Source organism: Camelus dromedarius, chromosome 19 (genome assembly GCF_036321535.1).
Source record: "Camelus dromedarius isolate mCamDro1 chromosome 19, mCamDro1.pat, whole genome shotgun sequence".
NCBI classification, from domain to species: domain Eukaryota; kingdom Metazoa; phylum Chordata; class Mammalia; order Artiodactyla; family Camelidae; genus Camelus; species Camelus dromedarius.
In genome coordinates this window covers 23,299,944-23,318,407 of record NC_087454.1, presented here as the reverse complement: position 1 = coordinate 23,318,407, position 18,464 = coordinate 23,299,944, and the positions used below count along the sequence as shown (strand labels likewise).

At 36.8% G+C, this 18,464-nt stretch overlaps 1 protein-coding gene across 2 annotated transcripts in view; it reads right to left on the bottom strand.

Annotated features, from left to right (window-relative positions):
• MAPK14 (mitogen-activated protein kinase 14) overlaps positions 1-18,464 on the bottom strand; it is a 62,020-nt gene that overhangs the window by 27,120 nt on the left and 16,436 nt on the right. For both annotated transcript variants that reach the window (XM_031434843.2, XM_010994485.3), the window contains exons 2-3: positions 12,257-12,386; positions 8,287-8,345 (exon numbers count right to left, since the gene is read on the bottom strand). In XM_031434843.2, the coding sequence (XP_031290703.1) occupies positions 8,287-8,345; positions 12,257-12,386 (189 nt within the window). The remainder of the gene's footprint in view (positions 1-8,286; positions 8,346-12,256; positions 12,387-18,464) is intronic.

Below are 18,464 nucleotides of genomic sequence, written 5' to 3'. Positions count from 1 at the left end.
TAATTTCACCTCATTTTATACCCTCCAAGTTGTAGGTTCTACAATAGGAGTATCTTTAAATTTTCAAATTATAACTCTCTTTTCAGAAATGACTGGTAAAAGGATACACTTCACTGACAATATTCCTGCATTTGCTTTAAAGGAAGGAGGAACATATTTTATCTGTGAGCATGATGAGCAATTCTAGAACTTCCCCTCACAGGTGTGGTGCTGGTTACTTATCCTGTCCTTACATCGTAAGATTAGGGAATGATTGCATTCAAGTCCAACAGGTTCACCATGGATATTCTAGATGCAATGCCTTACCCACTTATTACTGTATTACATGGCTATGGGAACATAGAAACCACAATCAGTACTAAAGAGTACGCAGTTTTAAAAATTAGGTTAGGTTTTATCTGCTGTAAGAATCATTACCCATTCCTGAGCCTGAATAATGCATATCAGCTCAGCTATATAAAATGCTGATTTCACTTCATTTCTATTTTTTTATAAATTTGGAGGAAAAGAAACCAAGACAGTAAATTTAAATATACTAGTATATATGTGTATGACCTCTCTTTATACATACACATCACTATATTTATTACTTTCTTTCCTCAAAGAAGAATTAAAATTTGTTTCTGTTTCCTAATTTTCCTTTTTGGCTGCTATGGCCAGTTCTCAATTTCACGAAGATCAATAGGACTTAGCCTAGATGTAACCATAAATGAGATTTTAGCACTTCCTATTTTTAAAACTTGCATGTTTATACTGCCTTGAGGAAAGGGTAAGCTCTAAATGTCATTTAGAGAGTATACCGGACTTGTTGAAATGTTTTCATAAGGGTTGTTCTGATTTAAGAGATTTTTCCAAGCTCAACATAGCATAACCATAGGCATTAGTGCTTATTCAATGCCATGCACTGTCTCCTATGCCCACGTCTCATATACTCTTCCCAACAAGTCTATAACATAAGTCCCGTTAGTATTCCCATTTCATTGATGGGGAAACACAGAAAAAGGATATGTAACCTGCTCAAGGTTAAAACAGTGATAATGTCAGGGGTTGAATCCAAAACTGTTTGATCTCAGAGACCATGATCTTAAATCACAGCCTATACTGCCTCCAAATTCTTCCAGCTGACACAGAATTTAAATCAAGAGAATTAATTTTTTTTTAATTTTATAAATGTTGCAATATTCCATCCTAATCACAGTCACTGTATTTTTTTTAACCCCAAACTGATACATAATCTGACAAATATGAGAATGTTGTGAATAACTGGTTGATACTGTGAAATGAGGACTTCCCCCAGAAAATCTGGGATAATGGTCGCCATATCCATTATACCAATTATGACAATTTGCAAGGATCGGGCTTGATGAAGATGAGGAAAGAATCCAACTTCTGTCTTTTAAGACTTCTTTGGAAATAATTACATTTTACGACACTGAATAGTAAAAGGATTATTCTCTCAAATTTCAAAAATATTTTTAAGGAGAAAAGGTAAACAAAGGAAAAATTGTTCTGGATGATTCTACCTAGAACCTATCTTGATTTGTCTTTGAAAGAAAACCTAAAAATCTTAACCCTCTAATGTCTGTGCTAGTTCACAAAGCTGTTAATAGTATTACAAAGGCAAACATATGAATTTCAAGACTAAGTATTGTGTTTAAATGGTTACCAGTAACTTAGGAAATCCTATACTGCCAGAAGACTACTGACTGCACGGCCCGAGAGTAAGCATGCTTTTAGTTAGAATTCTCCACAATGTGCAATCCCTTTCAAATCCCCTCCCCACCAGAGACCACAACCATTTTATCACTAAAATTTCCAGACACAGAGAGAGACTGGTAAGACATTATGTAAGTACATAAGATCAATCAGTCTATATAGTAATAACTATTGAGCATTGCTGCTAGGCCCCAATTAAGTCAACTGCACCACTACCATTATTCATGGCAGAACTAACCTAATCACTGTATGTTGTTTCCATGCAGCCCAAAGACCAATCCACGATAACTAATTGTCACTCAACACATAAAGAATTCTAAATAAATCTCGCAACAGCAGACAAAAGCAAGTATTGTGCAAAGTTACTGAATGCTTATGGAAGATATGTAACTTTTAAAAGTACTGAACAAAGGAGTGAGAGGAAAATGTACATGGGCACATTTGAAATAAGTCAGTCCCAAAAGGAGCATTAATAGATAGCCATGTAATTTCTACAGTATTAGTCTCTGGAAAGCAAATTTAATTACATTTCAGTAAAGACATGCCTATAATTGTATTCTTAACACTTCAAATAATTAAATCTGAGAACAGCTAGAAAGCTACCCAGTTCCTCCTTCTTTAAAAAGGAGTTAAGTAAGTAGGACTTTATTAGGCTAAAGGCTGAAAAGATGATTCCATAGCCTGATGATATAAATCCTGGTTTTCACTCTTCTTGTGAAGATGGTCTCCTTTAAATTTAATCAAACTGTAAAGGGCATAAATCATCATTACTCAGAGTGACTTCTATAAGTAAAACGGCAGTTTTATAAATGTACAGCAAAAAGGCAATAAGTGGTTTTCAGTACTCTACACAGTGCCCAATGTAGAGCCTCATTTATTAAGCACTTCTTGGATAATACCCAATTGTCAAGACTCCTACCTACTATACTGATTTCTTTTTTTAAGCATAATAAAATCAGAAAGAACCTATAGAGAGAAAAAAAAATCTCCTCTATATCTACAGTTTGGCATCTCTACTACTGTCAGTCCTATTTGATAAAGTAATTATCAAAAAAAGGCAAAAAATATTTCCATATTTAAAAAAAGTATTTTAAATAATCACAGGGATTGACAATTTGTAACCACACGTTTCTGAAATACATCCAGTGATCCTTGGGACTCACTACAGCCTATTCTGAAAACAGCAGACAGAGTGATTCTTTAAAAATGAAAAACAGATCATGTCACTCCTTGTCTTTGACAATGAAGACTTCTCATTTATCTTAAAGAAAAAAAACCCTTTAGTGGCAGATAAAGCCCTACATAATCCAGTATCCTGTGCCCAATTATTTCTCCCATTTCATCATCCATTTTTTTCTTCCCTGCTTTCACTTAGCTCCATACTGGCCTCCTTACTCCAGCCACACAGGCCTGCTTGCTGCAATTCCAATACAGCATGCAGTCTTCTGCCTCAGGACCTTTGCACTGGCTGTTCCTTCTGGCTGGAATGCTCTTCCCCAGATATCCACAAATCTAACTCTTCTACTCCTTCAAATTTTTGCTTAAAATTCACCTTCTCAATAAGGCCTATCCTTAACCACTCTGTTTAAAATTGCATCTCTCCTCCTGCCTCCACACTCCCAACTCCCCTTCACTGCTCTACTTTTTCTTCTTGTCCATAGCATTATTGCCTGCTAACATACTATCTAATTTCCTTTTTTATATGCTTATTGTTTATTGCTATCTATCTGTACAATGTTCAGGAAAACAGGGTTCTTTTTTCTCTCTGTAGTATCTAAAGTACCCAGAACATTGTCTGGCAGATAGTAGGCATTCAATTACCACTGAATTGAATGACCCAGAACAACTCATATAGCATTACCAGTAAGACCAGGCAGGGATATACCTTATTGAAATACTCATGCCAAAAACGTTATCTGGTAAGCAGACCACTGTTCTAATGTAAGGGGTAAAAACACCATTCAGCAGCCAGGTAGGCAGCTTAGATGAGAGGAGGGCATATATCAACGTATAAACATAACAGAGCATGATTAGAGTTATAAAAGGGAACATCAAGGTGCCAGAGAACATAAGGCAAGGGCTCCAACCCAGACTTAGGAAGGAGTTAATCAAGGAAAGATTTCTTGAGGAACTCAAACTGGAAAGAGTCCCTGAAGCTTCTTTGTCTTTTTACATCAATTAACCTGAGAAAAGGGAGGCATCTGATTGATCACATTAGACAAAAACTGAATGGTATTTTCTTAAAAGATGTGTAATTTGTTTAGATTCTGAATATGAGTCAGTGACAACACCTACAAGCTTTAACAAGTCCCTATCCTCATTTCATCAGACCTCTCTGATAAGGAAATAAATTGAAAATTGTAACTGTTAATAGTTAACTCATATATCTTTCAGCTAGACTGCTTCTCTTCCTGTATTACCTATTTTGAACACTCAACCTATTTCCAAAGAATTAGTGTTTCTGTAAGTCCAAACAAATGAGCTGGGAATTTCTTTCAGTGATGGAGGAAAGCATTATTTCCAAGCAGATAATGTCTCTTAAGAAAACAACTTTCCTCCACCCCCGCCCCCCAAATCATAACTTACTAACAAATTTTATCCAAGTACAAAAGAAAAATCAAGGGTTATCTACTCCTTTAATATTTTTCATTCCACACAAATCTCTTTCTCTGTATACTTTACACATTTCCTTCATTTCTTTGATTGTCTGAAATACATTTCAATCTCTACACCCCACCTTTATTTATGTTTTTCCCTTAGAAGCTTTCCTCCACTAAGCTCTTACATTCTGAGATCACTTAATACCCTGTGTATTGCTTTGACATTGCAAATTTGACTTAGTCCTTTAAGTTGTTTTAGGTAAGCATTTATGTTTCATCTCATTAATAAGACCATATGCAACTGAGGGCCTTTAGTTTTGATATCTTATGTAGAACTTATCAGTATTTACCCAATAAAAAGGATTAGTAAACTTTCAAGTAATAGTCATAGCTCTGGATCAAGAAAAATGTGATTAGAAATAAAGCCAAAAAAGAACTAAGATGTGGGCAATTTTCTATGTGGTATTATACGATTCAGTTCATCTCTCTTGACTTCTGAAAATTTCTAACTACTAAGGACTCAACAAGGAAGAAAACAAACTCCCTGCTCTAATAGAGCTTGCAAGCTAGAAGGAGAAGGTAGACTCAGTAACTGCACATTGTTTCTAATGATCAAAACTCACCACCTCTTTTTTGTTCCTTTTTCAAAAGTATAGTCTTACAATGAAGTATGCAGGATGCCTATTAATCGAGAAATGTAAAGTTCAGTAAAAACTTAAATTGTATGATAAATGAAAAGTGCTAACAGAAGCATAAAGGCACAAATACACATAACATTAAAAGCCAACTATAAATATGAAAAGCAATTAGGGATTTTGTTCATTAGCACAGAAAATTCCTGTTTAAAATTACTGTCTGCTCCAAACCTGGCAGCCTATGGATCGACACTAGTCTTCAGCTCATTTGATTTGGCCAGAACTAGTGGGTTTTTGTTTGTTTGCTTATTTTGTTTTAATGTGAATTTGAATACTTTTAGGAAGTGCAGGTATTCTACTGTATCACACTGAGCCTAGTTTATGTCATTTGTCTGGCCCTAAAGGTATTTAAATTCGCAAACCCTGCAATTGTAGCTAAAGATCTTTGATCTCTTAAGTAAATTCTAAGATGACTTTGGAAAACACTGAAATAACCATGGTCCTGGACAAGCACTACTTTTCTCTTAGTGATACATACCATAAAAAATAAACAATGAAACATTTTCCAAAAGGTAAACTTAGATTTATCATTCTATATTCATAGATTCTCTGGGATTGAAAACCACCTCAAACTTCGTCATTTTACAGGGAAGTTAACTGGGGCCCAGAGAGGCAAAGTGACCTGTCCAAGGTCACACGGCCAACTGGTAATTTGGTTACAAAAGTGCTCTGAATTATTTCCCCTAAAAAGATTTTTATTTCATCAGGGGGAAAGACCAGTGTTTCTGGTCATTCTGAGCCTGTTCTAACACTCTGCTCAGCAAGCATTCAGTAAGTAGTTACTGAGATTTGTTCCCAAGAAGTGAAGTAAGCTCTGGCTTATAAACAATCAGAACCCAAATTACACAGTGTTGTATGTCAGTTATAGCCCATTAAGCTGGAAATAAATAAGTAAATAAATAGTCAGAAGCCAGCTATAGTTAAGCAGAAAGAATAGATTCCTGCTTAGCAGTCATGGTATCTGTTGAATGAATGCAGAAATAAATGCAACTTCAGTTCAGTGAGTATGCTTGTAGTCGGGTCCCTTCAAATGGGTAAAAGGGGCAAAAGCGCTACAATGGATAAAACTTAACCTCTCAAAAGACACTGGCCTTAAATAAGGTCTTTTTATAAAAGATAAACAGGTTCATAATCCACGTCCGTATGACTGCTTAAGGCAAAATACAGCATTTGCTCAGGTCAGCAAATCATCAATTCCTTTCTTAAATAAATCCACCCTCGTTACACCTAAAATTTTGGGATATAGCTCAGACTTGATTCAAGTGTTTTCCAAAATAATTTACAAACCAATAACATCAGCATTTTCCCTACATTTAGGCAGAATATCAAAACCCATCATTCTTAGGGCAGTGAAAATATACTGTAAATATTATCATGATATTATGTCATTATCCATTTGTCTAAACCCATAGAATGTACAACATTATGGGTGAACACTAAGGTAAACTATGGACTTTGGGTAATTACGATGTGTCAATGTACGTCATTCTTGGTAAAAAAATATACCATTCTGGTGAGTGATGTTGATAACTGGGGAAGCTATGCACATATAGGGGGCAGGGGGTAAGCAGGAAACCCCTGTACCTCCCTCTCAATTTTGCTCTAAGCTCAAAGCTGCTCCAAACAAATAAAATCCTTAAAAAAATAAAAATTAATGAATTAATTTTAAAGAAAAAAAGCATTATTCTGCAATATTCCAAGTACAGCCTACAGTAGGGCTCAACAACTTGCCTGCCTGGGTAGCATCCAGTAATCTCTGAAAGCCTCCACATTATTGTGCCAAGTGGGGCTCAGGAAGCACAGCTGTTCTTAGTTATTGCCTTTTTTTTTTTTTTTTTTTTTTTTCTCTTTGCTTGTTTCTTAAACTTTCCTTAACAGGATCAAGGCTAATGTGGGTGGGAGTTCTTGCACTTAGACCAGATTCTCCTCTCTCATCTTCTACTCTCAGTCATATCATGTTCCAACTAAGTTCAAATGGTGGGGAAAATTTTGCTGCCTTTCCTCTTTCTCTTTCCATTTCATAGCCTGCATTTCTTTTTCTGTTCCCCTTTCATTAGACGGAAGGTACAAGTTCAAACAACCCTCCTGCTTGTTCTCTGGGAAAGGAGTAAATGGTGCTTGCACTTGGCCAAGGATAAGAGTAGGAGAAAATGAACCCAGGATAAGGGTGGGGAGAAACTGATTAAGTTCAGCACTGGGGACAACGGGGAGTAGAGGTTTAGGAAGAGCAGCCATAATCTGCAATTCTGTTCTGATTTTCACAACAGTCATCCTTTCCAGTTAGGAATGCCAAAATTTCAACAGGACACAATGTATCACTCTAAATTTAAGGTGTTCTGTCTCTCTTATGGTATGATGTATCTGTGAGTTGAGGATGGGAGGGAGCTATGCTAATTCAGACACCGGGAAAGCTACAGTAGAGCACTCATACATGCACAACACGTGCACAACATCCAGAACATTTGCTGGAATTTACCTTGTACTCACACATGTGCACCTGGGCATGTGAGGACATTAATCCCCCATGGGGCAACCCTTGCCAATGGAGTCAGGAGCCAGCGGATAAATGTTAGAACAGGCTCAGATAAATGAGGTGCATTCTGTACAGCTTCCTAGAAGATCCTGGCGGTTTTCAGACCAGCTGCCCACAAGGTGACCAACTTAATAACGCACCCTTGTAGCAACTTTCTCTCCCTCCCTGTTTCACTTTCCCGAGCCCCTGATTCTTGGTTCCTGAGAATCTCAGACTCTGCTTTCCAGGGGGGTTCCCAGGCTAAAACAATAGAGATGGTCACAAACCTAGAGAATTAACACTATCTGTCAGCTTTCTAAACATGTGAGGCCTTCCCCTTGTCACAGAACAGAAATCCAATACTTGGAGGCTCATAATACAGTTCTAGTACCATTTCCCACACACAGGTAGGATAAGAGAAAGGGAAGAACCCATGTGGAACCATGGCTCCATTACATTTCTCCATTTTAAAGTAACAATTTGAGAATAAAAATCACGGTCAAAACTCCCTATACTCTTCTCTATGGAACTAAGGACCCAGCACTGTCTCTCCAAATAGGAGACAAATGTGCCTGAGACAATGAAAATACTAATATACACCACACAGAATATACACCTTTGTTTGGTATCCATCCCCAATCCCCAGAAGAGTTGATGACAGGAATAAAGAATCTAAGTCGGATACTGCTAAGTGGTTCAGGAGTAGAAATGGGCTGCTAATCTTCAACCTCTAGCTGAAGAAGGCAAAGACAAATTTACTTACACATCATTGAATTCCTCCAAAGACCTTGCAGGTGTGAAAACATCCAACAGACCAATCACCTATATGAAAACAAAAATCAAATGATAAAAAAATACTGAACTTACTATAGGACCCATCAGGTCTTAGTCATTTTAATAGGAACTAATTCCAAATCCTGCTACCTTATTTCAATAACATTACATTATCATATACTTAATAATAACTCCAACTTGTTTTTACCCAAATTATGTTTTTGTTTTTTACTTGTTAAACATCACCTTCCATAATTACCTATTTTACTATTAAAATCTTACTAAATACCCTGTCAAATTTTAATTTCTTTAAAAGGGACACTTTTTATGAGATTAAAGCTACCCGTGTTACATCAAAGTATTTTTAATGTTTTATGGGCTTTTCCAAATATCCCTTCTCTATTGATTCTATTTATGGAGTACTAGTCATAAATATTGCAAGACAAAAAGTTTCCTAGCATTAAAATAGATCTGGGGAACATTCTACAATCTATTCATCTCTCATTTCTTAAATGGAAATATCCTTTTAATTCAAGTCATATTTTAGCCTATTTCCTTACTTCTTCTGCCATTATATGATTTCAGACATTTAAAAGTAACCCAAGAATTAAATATTTAGAAAAGACATTTACAATACAAATAATCAGCAAATCTCTCTGATGACTGTTCTACAATGATCCAAAAGCTGACAGACAGAAGTAATACATCTTTATTAAATTGGTATACACTCAAAAAAACCCTTTAACTCAGTGACCAGTGAAAGACAATATTTAATATATTTAACCCAAGTAAACCAAAACAATCACTTGGTCTATCATGGTAAGATTGAATCTAAGACTCTCAAGTAAAATTTATGAAAGGGTTCCCTTAATTATTTTAAAACTTTAAAATGTACAGATCAATAGGCCCTTAACTAGGCAATATTTGTGGTACCTATTCAGACAACAAAAGGATGCAGCTAGCAGGCTGCTTCCCTTTAATCTTTCCTTAGAGCAGCTATTAATAAGATTAAGGTCAAAAGTTCAATCAGCAATGGACCGGACCAGCTAAGTTTGTTCAGAGAATAATTCTTACAGTCACAGAGGACATCCCCTAGCTCCTGTAACACATAGGAAAGTTATATATGTTATTTATTATCACTAATAAAAAAAATAACTTAAGATGAACGATGGATTATGAATCAGAGGAAATTTTTAGGTAAAAGATCACATGTGCATTCTGGCACCTAAAAAATCAATTTTTTTACCAATTACTTACTTAAATTTTTCAAGAGTTTTAAGCTCCTGCTGTTGTCTTTGGAGGCCTGGCTGCAAGGTAAAAATTGGATAGTAGCCCAAAAGGAAAGAAGGAAGGAAAGGAAAGGAAAGGGGAAAGAAAAGAAAGAAAGGAAGGAAAGAATGAAGGAAGGAAGGAAGGAAGGAAGGAAAGAAGGAAAGAAGGAAAGAAGGAAGGAAGGAAGGAAGGAAGGAAGGAAGGAAGGAAGGAAGGAAGGAAGGAAGGAAGAAGGAAAGAGGAGAGGAATTCCTCTTAAAATCCTCGGTCAAGCTTACTTGGAAGCCTTGGTTCTTCACCTGGCAAAAGTATTCTGACATTGTGTGAACCTAACAAGCATTTGTAGAATCAACCAAAATTCCAGAAATTTTCTACATTAAGTCTTTTGGCCCCGTTCCCTCTTCAAACATTTGCCAACACAAAACTATGAAACATTCAGCCACGTGCCTTCTTTTGTTCCAACAATAAATCACCAATATCTAAGTATAAGTGACTTTCTACATGGATACTGCAAAAACCTAAACATCTTAATATAGAAGAGGGGCTGCTACTTAGCAAGCTGCTTATAAAACAACTTATATAAAGTGAAATCCTGTTTTCCTTTTACTGTCAGTCCTCTTTTTATTTTTTTAAAGTCCTGCAGCCTTGCCTAAATTAAAACAATTGCATCCCATCACTGTGGCCTCTTGACTTCTACACATAAAGAATGGCCCAGATGTAAGCAGCCCAATATCATGTAAGACATATTTCAAAGTACCTCATCACAGAAAATTTAAATATGAAATACTAAAGAAGGTTGTTTCTGTGGTAGCTCACAGAGAAAAAAATGTGACAATGAATATACATATGTTCATGTATAACTGAAAAATTGTGTTCTACACTGAAATTTGACACAACATTGTAAAATGATTATAAATCAATAAAAAATGTTAAAAAAAAAAAAGGTTGTTTCTTATGATTGCTAGAAAAGCCAAGGCATAGATTCAGATAATCTAAAATAATTTTTGCCCTAAATGTTGGCTTAAATTGACTATGAAATAAAAAAGCAAAACAATAAATTACAGTGTTAGTAACCTTCTAAACTACATGCTCTTAAATTGGCATAGGTAACATCAGGGGGACCCTGGGGCCTCCTGAAGGTGCTTTGGGGTTCCATAAATGTTTGGTTTGCATTCCATTTTCAAAGTACTCTTTATATTTAAAAAGCTATAACAATGTCTCTGTCACATTTATTAATGTATAATGAAAAACAGCATACACACTCAACTGTGTTGAAAACCAAATGTAAACTATCAGTTAAGCTGACAGGCCATTGATTTTATGCAGACTTTGGAAGAAAAGTTTCTCCTGCCAGCTTTTCCCACATATCTCAACTTCTTATAAACATGTCACTGATTAGAAGCCTGCAGCTCTGCACTGAGATTTTAAAAATTCAGGTTTGCACATGAATGCTTAAATAAAATTACACCTAGGAATAGATGTTATCTGTGGAAAACAGGATTTTCTCAACAGTACGCAATTAAAACATGAAAATAAATAAGATGCTGCAGCTGTGATTACAACAGCGTGCATAACCCGATTCCAAATTTAAACTGCAATGCTATCAATTTAGAAGAAATCTGTACTTTGTGAAACAAATGAATGCTAATAAAGTATCACATATCTGTGACTTTTTTCTTACTATGAAGAAAAAAAGTTTAATTATTGAAACAAAGTCTAAATAGCCAAGTAATATATTTACAGATTTTTTTTTTATCCACTCATCTTGGACTGCACTATCTTTATTTATTTTTATTTTTGTTTTTTGTATTTATAGATTTTTGAATTTTTTTCTAGACAGTAACCATTAATAGGGTCAAGTGACTAAAATCTCTATGGCCATTGTTTCTACAGTGCTACAAATTTTACAGTTCGTTTCATACAGCAGTAACATAAATCCTTTTTAACCTGATTTTGAAATTCAGGAAAATAAGTGTCCTCAGTCAATTGTTTTTTCACTTTCAGTTAATATTTCAACCGCATCCATTTACTTATGGTATTAGGATGTTTAAGCACTCCTTTGCAGGATGGCATTGTCTTAAATTTCCAAACTGATAGAAAAGAAAACATTGTATTTAACTTAAACAATGCCTTTGTCACATTTATTAAAATACCTGAATCTGGCAAAGCTGTCTTTTGAAAATTAAAAAGAAAAGTTGTAATATTAAATTATACATAAAATAATAGCCATCTTTGGAGGACATTCAGTGAATCTAAGGCACTCTTCCTCTAACTTCTCCACTGAACCCATTACACAAAATACCTTAGATTCCTATATTCTGATAATACAGCCTTAAGTAAACCAGGTAAAGAATATAAAATTTCTTTGTAATATTTTCTGTTAAAAATCCTCGCAGAGTTTGTATTGTATCTCATAATATATTCTTTTTTATTATAAAAAAAAAGTTTATATGCTTTCCCTCCGAAAATCTTTAAGTAAAACTTGAACTCCAGGAAGATGTACCAATTTCATCCTAAGCCTTTGCGTGGCTACCTGACATAACACAGCGGCCACTAGCACCCCAGTATGAGAAGGATGGTCCAAAGTTTGATGTACTCTAATGCATTTCCATTTGTAGTAATTACAACACAATTTTTTCCAGTCTATTCAACAGCAGAATTTATTCTTCCTTGAATTCATAACTTACATTTTCATGTTTCATATGTTTAAGTAACCGCAGTTCTCTGTAGGTCCTTTTGGCATGAATAATGGACTGAAATGGTCTTGATAACTTCTTCACTGCGACACGTAACCCAGTTTTTGTGTCAAAAGCAGCACTAAGGAAAAAAACATTAAAAGCCCATCATTAAATGTGCTCTAAATACATCAAAATTAGTATTTATAAGGCTATTTCATTTCCAAATTAAATGGGTCTATAACAAAATACAAAAAAGTATAAAGATAAAAAATAAAATGACCTATAATACCACTATCCAAAGTAATCGTCTGTTATTATTTTTGGTATTTTCTTCTTGTCTTTTTTTTTTTTTTTTAATGCATCTAAATCTAAGATCAGCAAACTTTTTCTGTGAAGGGCTGGATAGTAAGTATTTTAGACTTTGTAAGGCTTAGGATCTGTCTCAACCATTCAACTCTCTGGCTGGAGGTGATAAGCAGAAGATAATAAATTTTTAAGTGGATGTGACTGTGTCCCAATAACACAAAAACAGGCAGCCACCTGCTCTAGATGAGACAATAGGCTGGTACACAAAAAGCTGGATTCTGTCTGTCTTCTCTGCCCAGGCCTCCCTGCCACCTTGCCACCATATGCTGTCTGATCAGAGTAGAGGCTTTGAAAACCACCATGTTTTCAGGACAATGAGTTGGCACAAAAATTTCTTGAGCATCTACAAATTTTCTATCACTTTCTAGAAGCTGAGATACAGTATGGAGTAAGTCAACATATGACTGCCCACAGGGGATGGGGGAAGAGGGCAAGAGCAAAATAATAAAATGATTTCAAATAGTGATGATTGCTATGACTAAATAAAACAGAATAATGGGCAAAAGAGAAAGCTGGTGGAGTTATGTTACATTAGCTAGGATGTCTGAGGAAGCACATTTGAGCTGAGACAACTGAATGATGAGAAAATAGCACCACTAAAGATAGAGGGGAAAAGAGCTTCAAGCAGAAAAAAAAAAATTTATCAACATTTATTGAATCTTTACCACATACCAGGAACTGTTCTAAGCCCTTTACATTAATTTATTTAGTTAACTCTTTTATTCCCCAACACCCCTAAGAAGTAAGTACTATTATCATTCCCCAATTTACAAATGAAGAAACTGAAGCACAGAGAGGTTAAGTAACTTGCCCGTGGTCACAAAGCTAGAAAGTGGCAGAGCAAGGAGTCTGGATCCTGAGCTCATGCTTTTAACCACTTTGCAATGCTGCCTCTCAGAAGAGCAGGTGCAAACCAAGGGGGAAAGAAATGGAAGTAGAAAAAATAAGGCATGCTGGATTAACAGAAGAAACATGGTCTGTGTAGGTGAAGCATGGGGAGCAAGGGGAGAGTGGAAAAGAAAGGGGTCAGAGATAGAGGCTGAGGCTAGATCATACAGGACACGTACAGCAAGAAACTTGATGTGTATTTTAATTATGTTTAGAGACTGGGCTAATTCCATTATGCCTCATCCTCCTGTTTATCTTGGTCTCTAAAGGGCACATTCAAGACTTTCAGATCATCCATTATGACCAAACTATCTTCCCCATATGACTGTATTTGCTCCAGAAGTTCCCTTCCCTTTACCCCCAAATCCTTAAACTATGTTTCTGCTCTTCAACTCCTTTTCTGAAACTTTCCTCCACCTCTTTGCTTTAACAGAAACTAGCCTGTACCTTGAAGACACTACTTCTCTTATAGCCCTGCCATGAGAGTGGATATTCTCTCTCATATCCCAAGTACCTCATGGCTAGCAGGTGGGGTAGATGTCCTTCTTGCCAACCATTTCCACTTCCAGACCATCACTTTCCCCTTGATTTACAAAAGCTCCTGCTCATGACTGTTTCTGCCTCTTTGTGGCTGTTATCCACTGACCTGGAATTTTCCACCATTCACTGAAAAGTTAGTTTCTATCTCAAAGTCTCTCTCCATTCCCAACTTCTGTCATCATTCTTGGCAACTTCAACATCCAGGTGGAGGATACGTCCAACTTCCTGGCCTCTCAGTTTCCTGACCTCTCCAGGAAACTCCACCTTATCCAACCACCTCCATGGTCACACCCTGCACCTCTACCACCACCAGGAGCTGCCTGCTTACAAAACTGTGAATGCCAGCACTGGTTTTCCATCACAAACCTCCTATGCCTTTTAGTTTACTTCTAGCTTCCCTGTACCCTGACTACAACACTTCATTGACTGTTTCTATCCTTCAGCCCTCCCCTGTCCTCATTTCCGTTCTAGCCTGTGTGGGGGCTTCCTTATGCCCTCCCACCCTCTCTCTCTGATGTACTTACGTGGATAAAGTCCAAGTTTGGATGATCCCAACTATTTGATTCTCTTTGTCTGAATCTAAGAACTAACTCTGAAGAAAAAAGAATGCACAGTCATACAGGCTGGTTTCACTCTTAATTTCTGAACTTAACCTCAAATGCTCTCAATACTGCCACTTTTTTTTTCTATTAAGTTCACTTTCCTACTCAAAGTCATCATTTGACACCATCTCTTTCCTCAAACTTCCATTTGTACACCCTCCTTCTTCAGGAGCTGCCCTTGTCTTCACTGAGAAGAAAGAAACCATCAAAAAGGAGCTCCACCTGCCTCCCACTAAATCTGCAAACCCATGTGCACTTCGACCCATCTTCTCTGCTTTCTCTATTGCTGTAACTGAGGACACATGCCCTTTCCTTTAAAAATTCAATACCTCAATCCATGCTTTAGTGTCATCCTCCCTCATCTTCTCAATGACTTCACTCCTTTGTTCCCCTTCTCTCTTCTTTCTCAGCTTCTCCCTATTTCCTGGATTGTTCTCATCTAATTAAGTATGCTCTAGTTAGTTCCCACCCTCAAAAAAAACAAAACATTTCCCTTGAAAGCTCCCCATCACAGTTAAAATTCTCTACTGGTTCTCAAAGTGTGGTCCCTAGACCAGCAGCATCGATGTCATCTTGGGATTTATAAGGAATGCAAATTCTCGGTTGCCATCCCAGAGCTACTGATTCAGAAACTCTAAACTCTGTATTTTATCAAGCCCATCACATAATTCTAACACACAGTGAAGTTTGAGGACCACTAATCTATATCTCTGCTCCTCTGTAGACCAACAGCATTGGCATTATCTGGGGGCTCCTTAGAAGTGCAGAATTTCAGGCCCTAAAGTAGACTCTACTTTTTGAGATCTCCAGGTAATTCACATTTGTCTTAAGGTTTGAGAAGCACAGAACTACAAGATCCACACAACTGACTCATTTCCTCTGCTCCATTCTTTCCTCAATCCATTCCACTGAAGCTGTTCTTTTCGGGTCATTATTAACCTCTATTACCAAATTCAAATGGCCACTTTTCTGGATTAGCCACCGACATGGTTAACACTTCCCCTTTCTCTAAACACTTTCCAAATTGCAGTCCACATCAGCACATTCTACTGGTTCTCTATGACCTTCATGGCAGCTCCTTTTCTGTCTCCATCGCACGTGGTTCCTCTACTCGTGCTCTGTATGCTGGAGTTCTACAGGGCATGGTGCTGGGCCCTCTTTTCTCCTCTCTCCTGCATTCTCCTAGATGATCTCATCTGTACGCATGACTTTTAGTTAAATGCCATCTATATATTGAAAACTCCCAAATCTTTGTGTCTCACTGAAATCTCTTCTCAGAATCTGACTGCGTACATAGCATCTCTGTATCAAAAACATATAAGCAGCTTAAAATGAGCAAGTTAGGCCACCCAGAACTATTCCTCTCCCTGTCTCCTTTATCTCAAGAAATGGACATTTTATTCAGTTACTTAAGCTAGATATTTGAGTGTCATCCCTTATTTTTCCTTTTCTTCCAGCCTCCTGGAACCATCCAAATCTATCAGAAAGTCTTGTGGTTTCCACCTCCAAAATAGATCTCAAATTCAACTTCTCTTCACTTCACTGCTACCATACTAGTCTATGTCACCCTCATCGCCAGCCTGTTTTCTAAGACTGGTCTCCCTGCTTCCTGTTTTGTTCCCTTTTAATATACTCTCCACAAGCATTCAATATAATCCTTTAAAACTATAAATTACATGACACCACTCCCTTGTTTCAAATCCTTCAAGGAATTTCCTTAGCACATAAAATAGAATACACATCTCCTACCGCAGCCTACAAGGCTCAGGTGATCCGACCACCATGACCACTCCACCCTGCTCCTGTGCTACTCCTTCCCTCCCCTCAGCCACTATGTTCTGAATGTGCTGGTTCTTTTCTGTTCCTTAAACTTTTCAGTTTACAGGTAGTTCCTGGTTCCTGAGACGCTCTTCTGCCCCACTTCCATCTCTACTCCACCCCACAGATGAATCCTTATCCAAGCCTGGGCTTAGTCACCCCCTTCAGAAGTGCATTGAAGGGTTATTATAACTGCCTCAAGCTGTTATTCTGTCGTCATTTCCTTCCTCATCCTACATAAAGGGGTTCTCTCCCACTCCCCTTGTTCCTATAAGCCCATGAAATAGTAACTTCTTCCCTCTTGGAAGTACCAAGTACGTTCATATTCTTCTCTGAACCCCTCACTGCTCTAGTGAGTCTGGGAAACTGGCCACTGCTCCTGTGTGACCCATCCCCTTCAGCTCTCCACCTCACATTCTGCCTACCTCCTCCGCTGGTGAGCCTGCTGGGGTCTCCTGGAGCAAGGAATGTCAACCGGTTTCTAACTGACCTGCCTGTGACTGAGTGTGCAAGTCCAATTCAGTGTTGAAGAAAGAAGCAGCCTACTTGAGCCACCTGTCCAAGTCATTCTCCATGCCAGCTTTACAGTAATAAAGTACATATTTCACCTGTATTTGACCCCTGTATCTATTCAGCAAAAGCAGGCTAGGATTAATCAGTACCCTACAGATCCCAATAATCACAATTTATTACTATATGTTTATCTACTATTCAGCAGTGGTTAAATAAGGACTGAGGCTTTGGTGTTAGACTGTCTGGATTTTAATTCCAGTTCTGCCACTTAGCAGCTGTATAATCTTGAGGAAGTTAATTAAATTTGCTCACCCTCATATATAAAATGAGAATAATGTTTATATTTAATCTGTAGGATGTTTGTTAGGATTAAATGCAGTAACGTCTGTAGTAGGTTTACCAAAGGGCCTGTGGTCCATGGTAAAGCTCAAATATTTGACATTAATAATACCTGCCTTTCCCACTCATCATAAGCACCTTGAAGGCAGGAAGTGTCTTTTGTTTTATTCACTATTATATTACATAAGACTTAGCTTAATGCCTGGCACATGGCACATTCCTAATAAATGCTTAACAAAAGGAAAAAAGACTATTTTATAATGCAGTTTTCTGAAATATGAAAGAAAAAACTTCAGCTTTACCATTTGGCTCTCAACTTTTATAAATTCAACAGCATCAAACAAGAAAATGATATTAATGTTAAAAACTTACATTTGTTAAGTGCTTTTTATGGCTAAGCATTGGTTTTAGATCTTTACATCAATGAACATCTTTATCATAACTTTACAAGAAGACATTATTATTACTAGTTTATAGATGAGAGAACTAAGGCACAAAGTGGTTAACTAATGGGCTCACATACAGAAAATGGCAGAGCTGGCATTCAAATCCATGTGGTATGTTTCACAACTGAATTCTTTAACCACTAAACCATAACAGAAAATCAAGTTCAACTTAGCTAAAAGTTCAGCCCATTTTAAATATATTCTAATTGTATAGACCCTGCTTTTCTAAAATGTTTCCTACTATAATTATTTTTTATATGGAAAAAACTTTTTCCTGTAATCTTACACCAAACTGGGATAATATTAATGAAAAGTATTTCATGAGAGGTAACTTTCACTCAACATAAATTACTTTATTAATGGGAAGTTTCCAATCCCTGAAGTTCTACTACTGCCTATGAATCTAAAACACTAAAGGATTCAATGATGTAGTATCTCACAAATACCAAAATAACCACTTCCTTAGTACTTACTGAAATACCTTCCTCATGAGACTCTTTGTGGATACAAAAGAAACAGTAGACATAGTACCTGATGCCACAGAACTTACCATCTAACTGGGATGATGAAATACACATATATGAAAGCAAAGAATGCCCAATAATACCCTGCAACTACTATAGTTGGACACTTTTTTAAAAGTTGGGCTCAAAAATATATAAACTAAGTTTAAAAATATAAAAAATATATAAAGTTGGGTTCAAA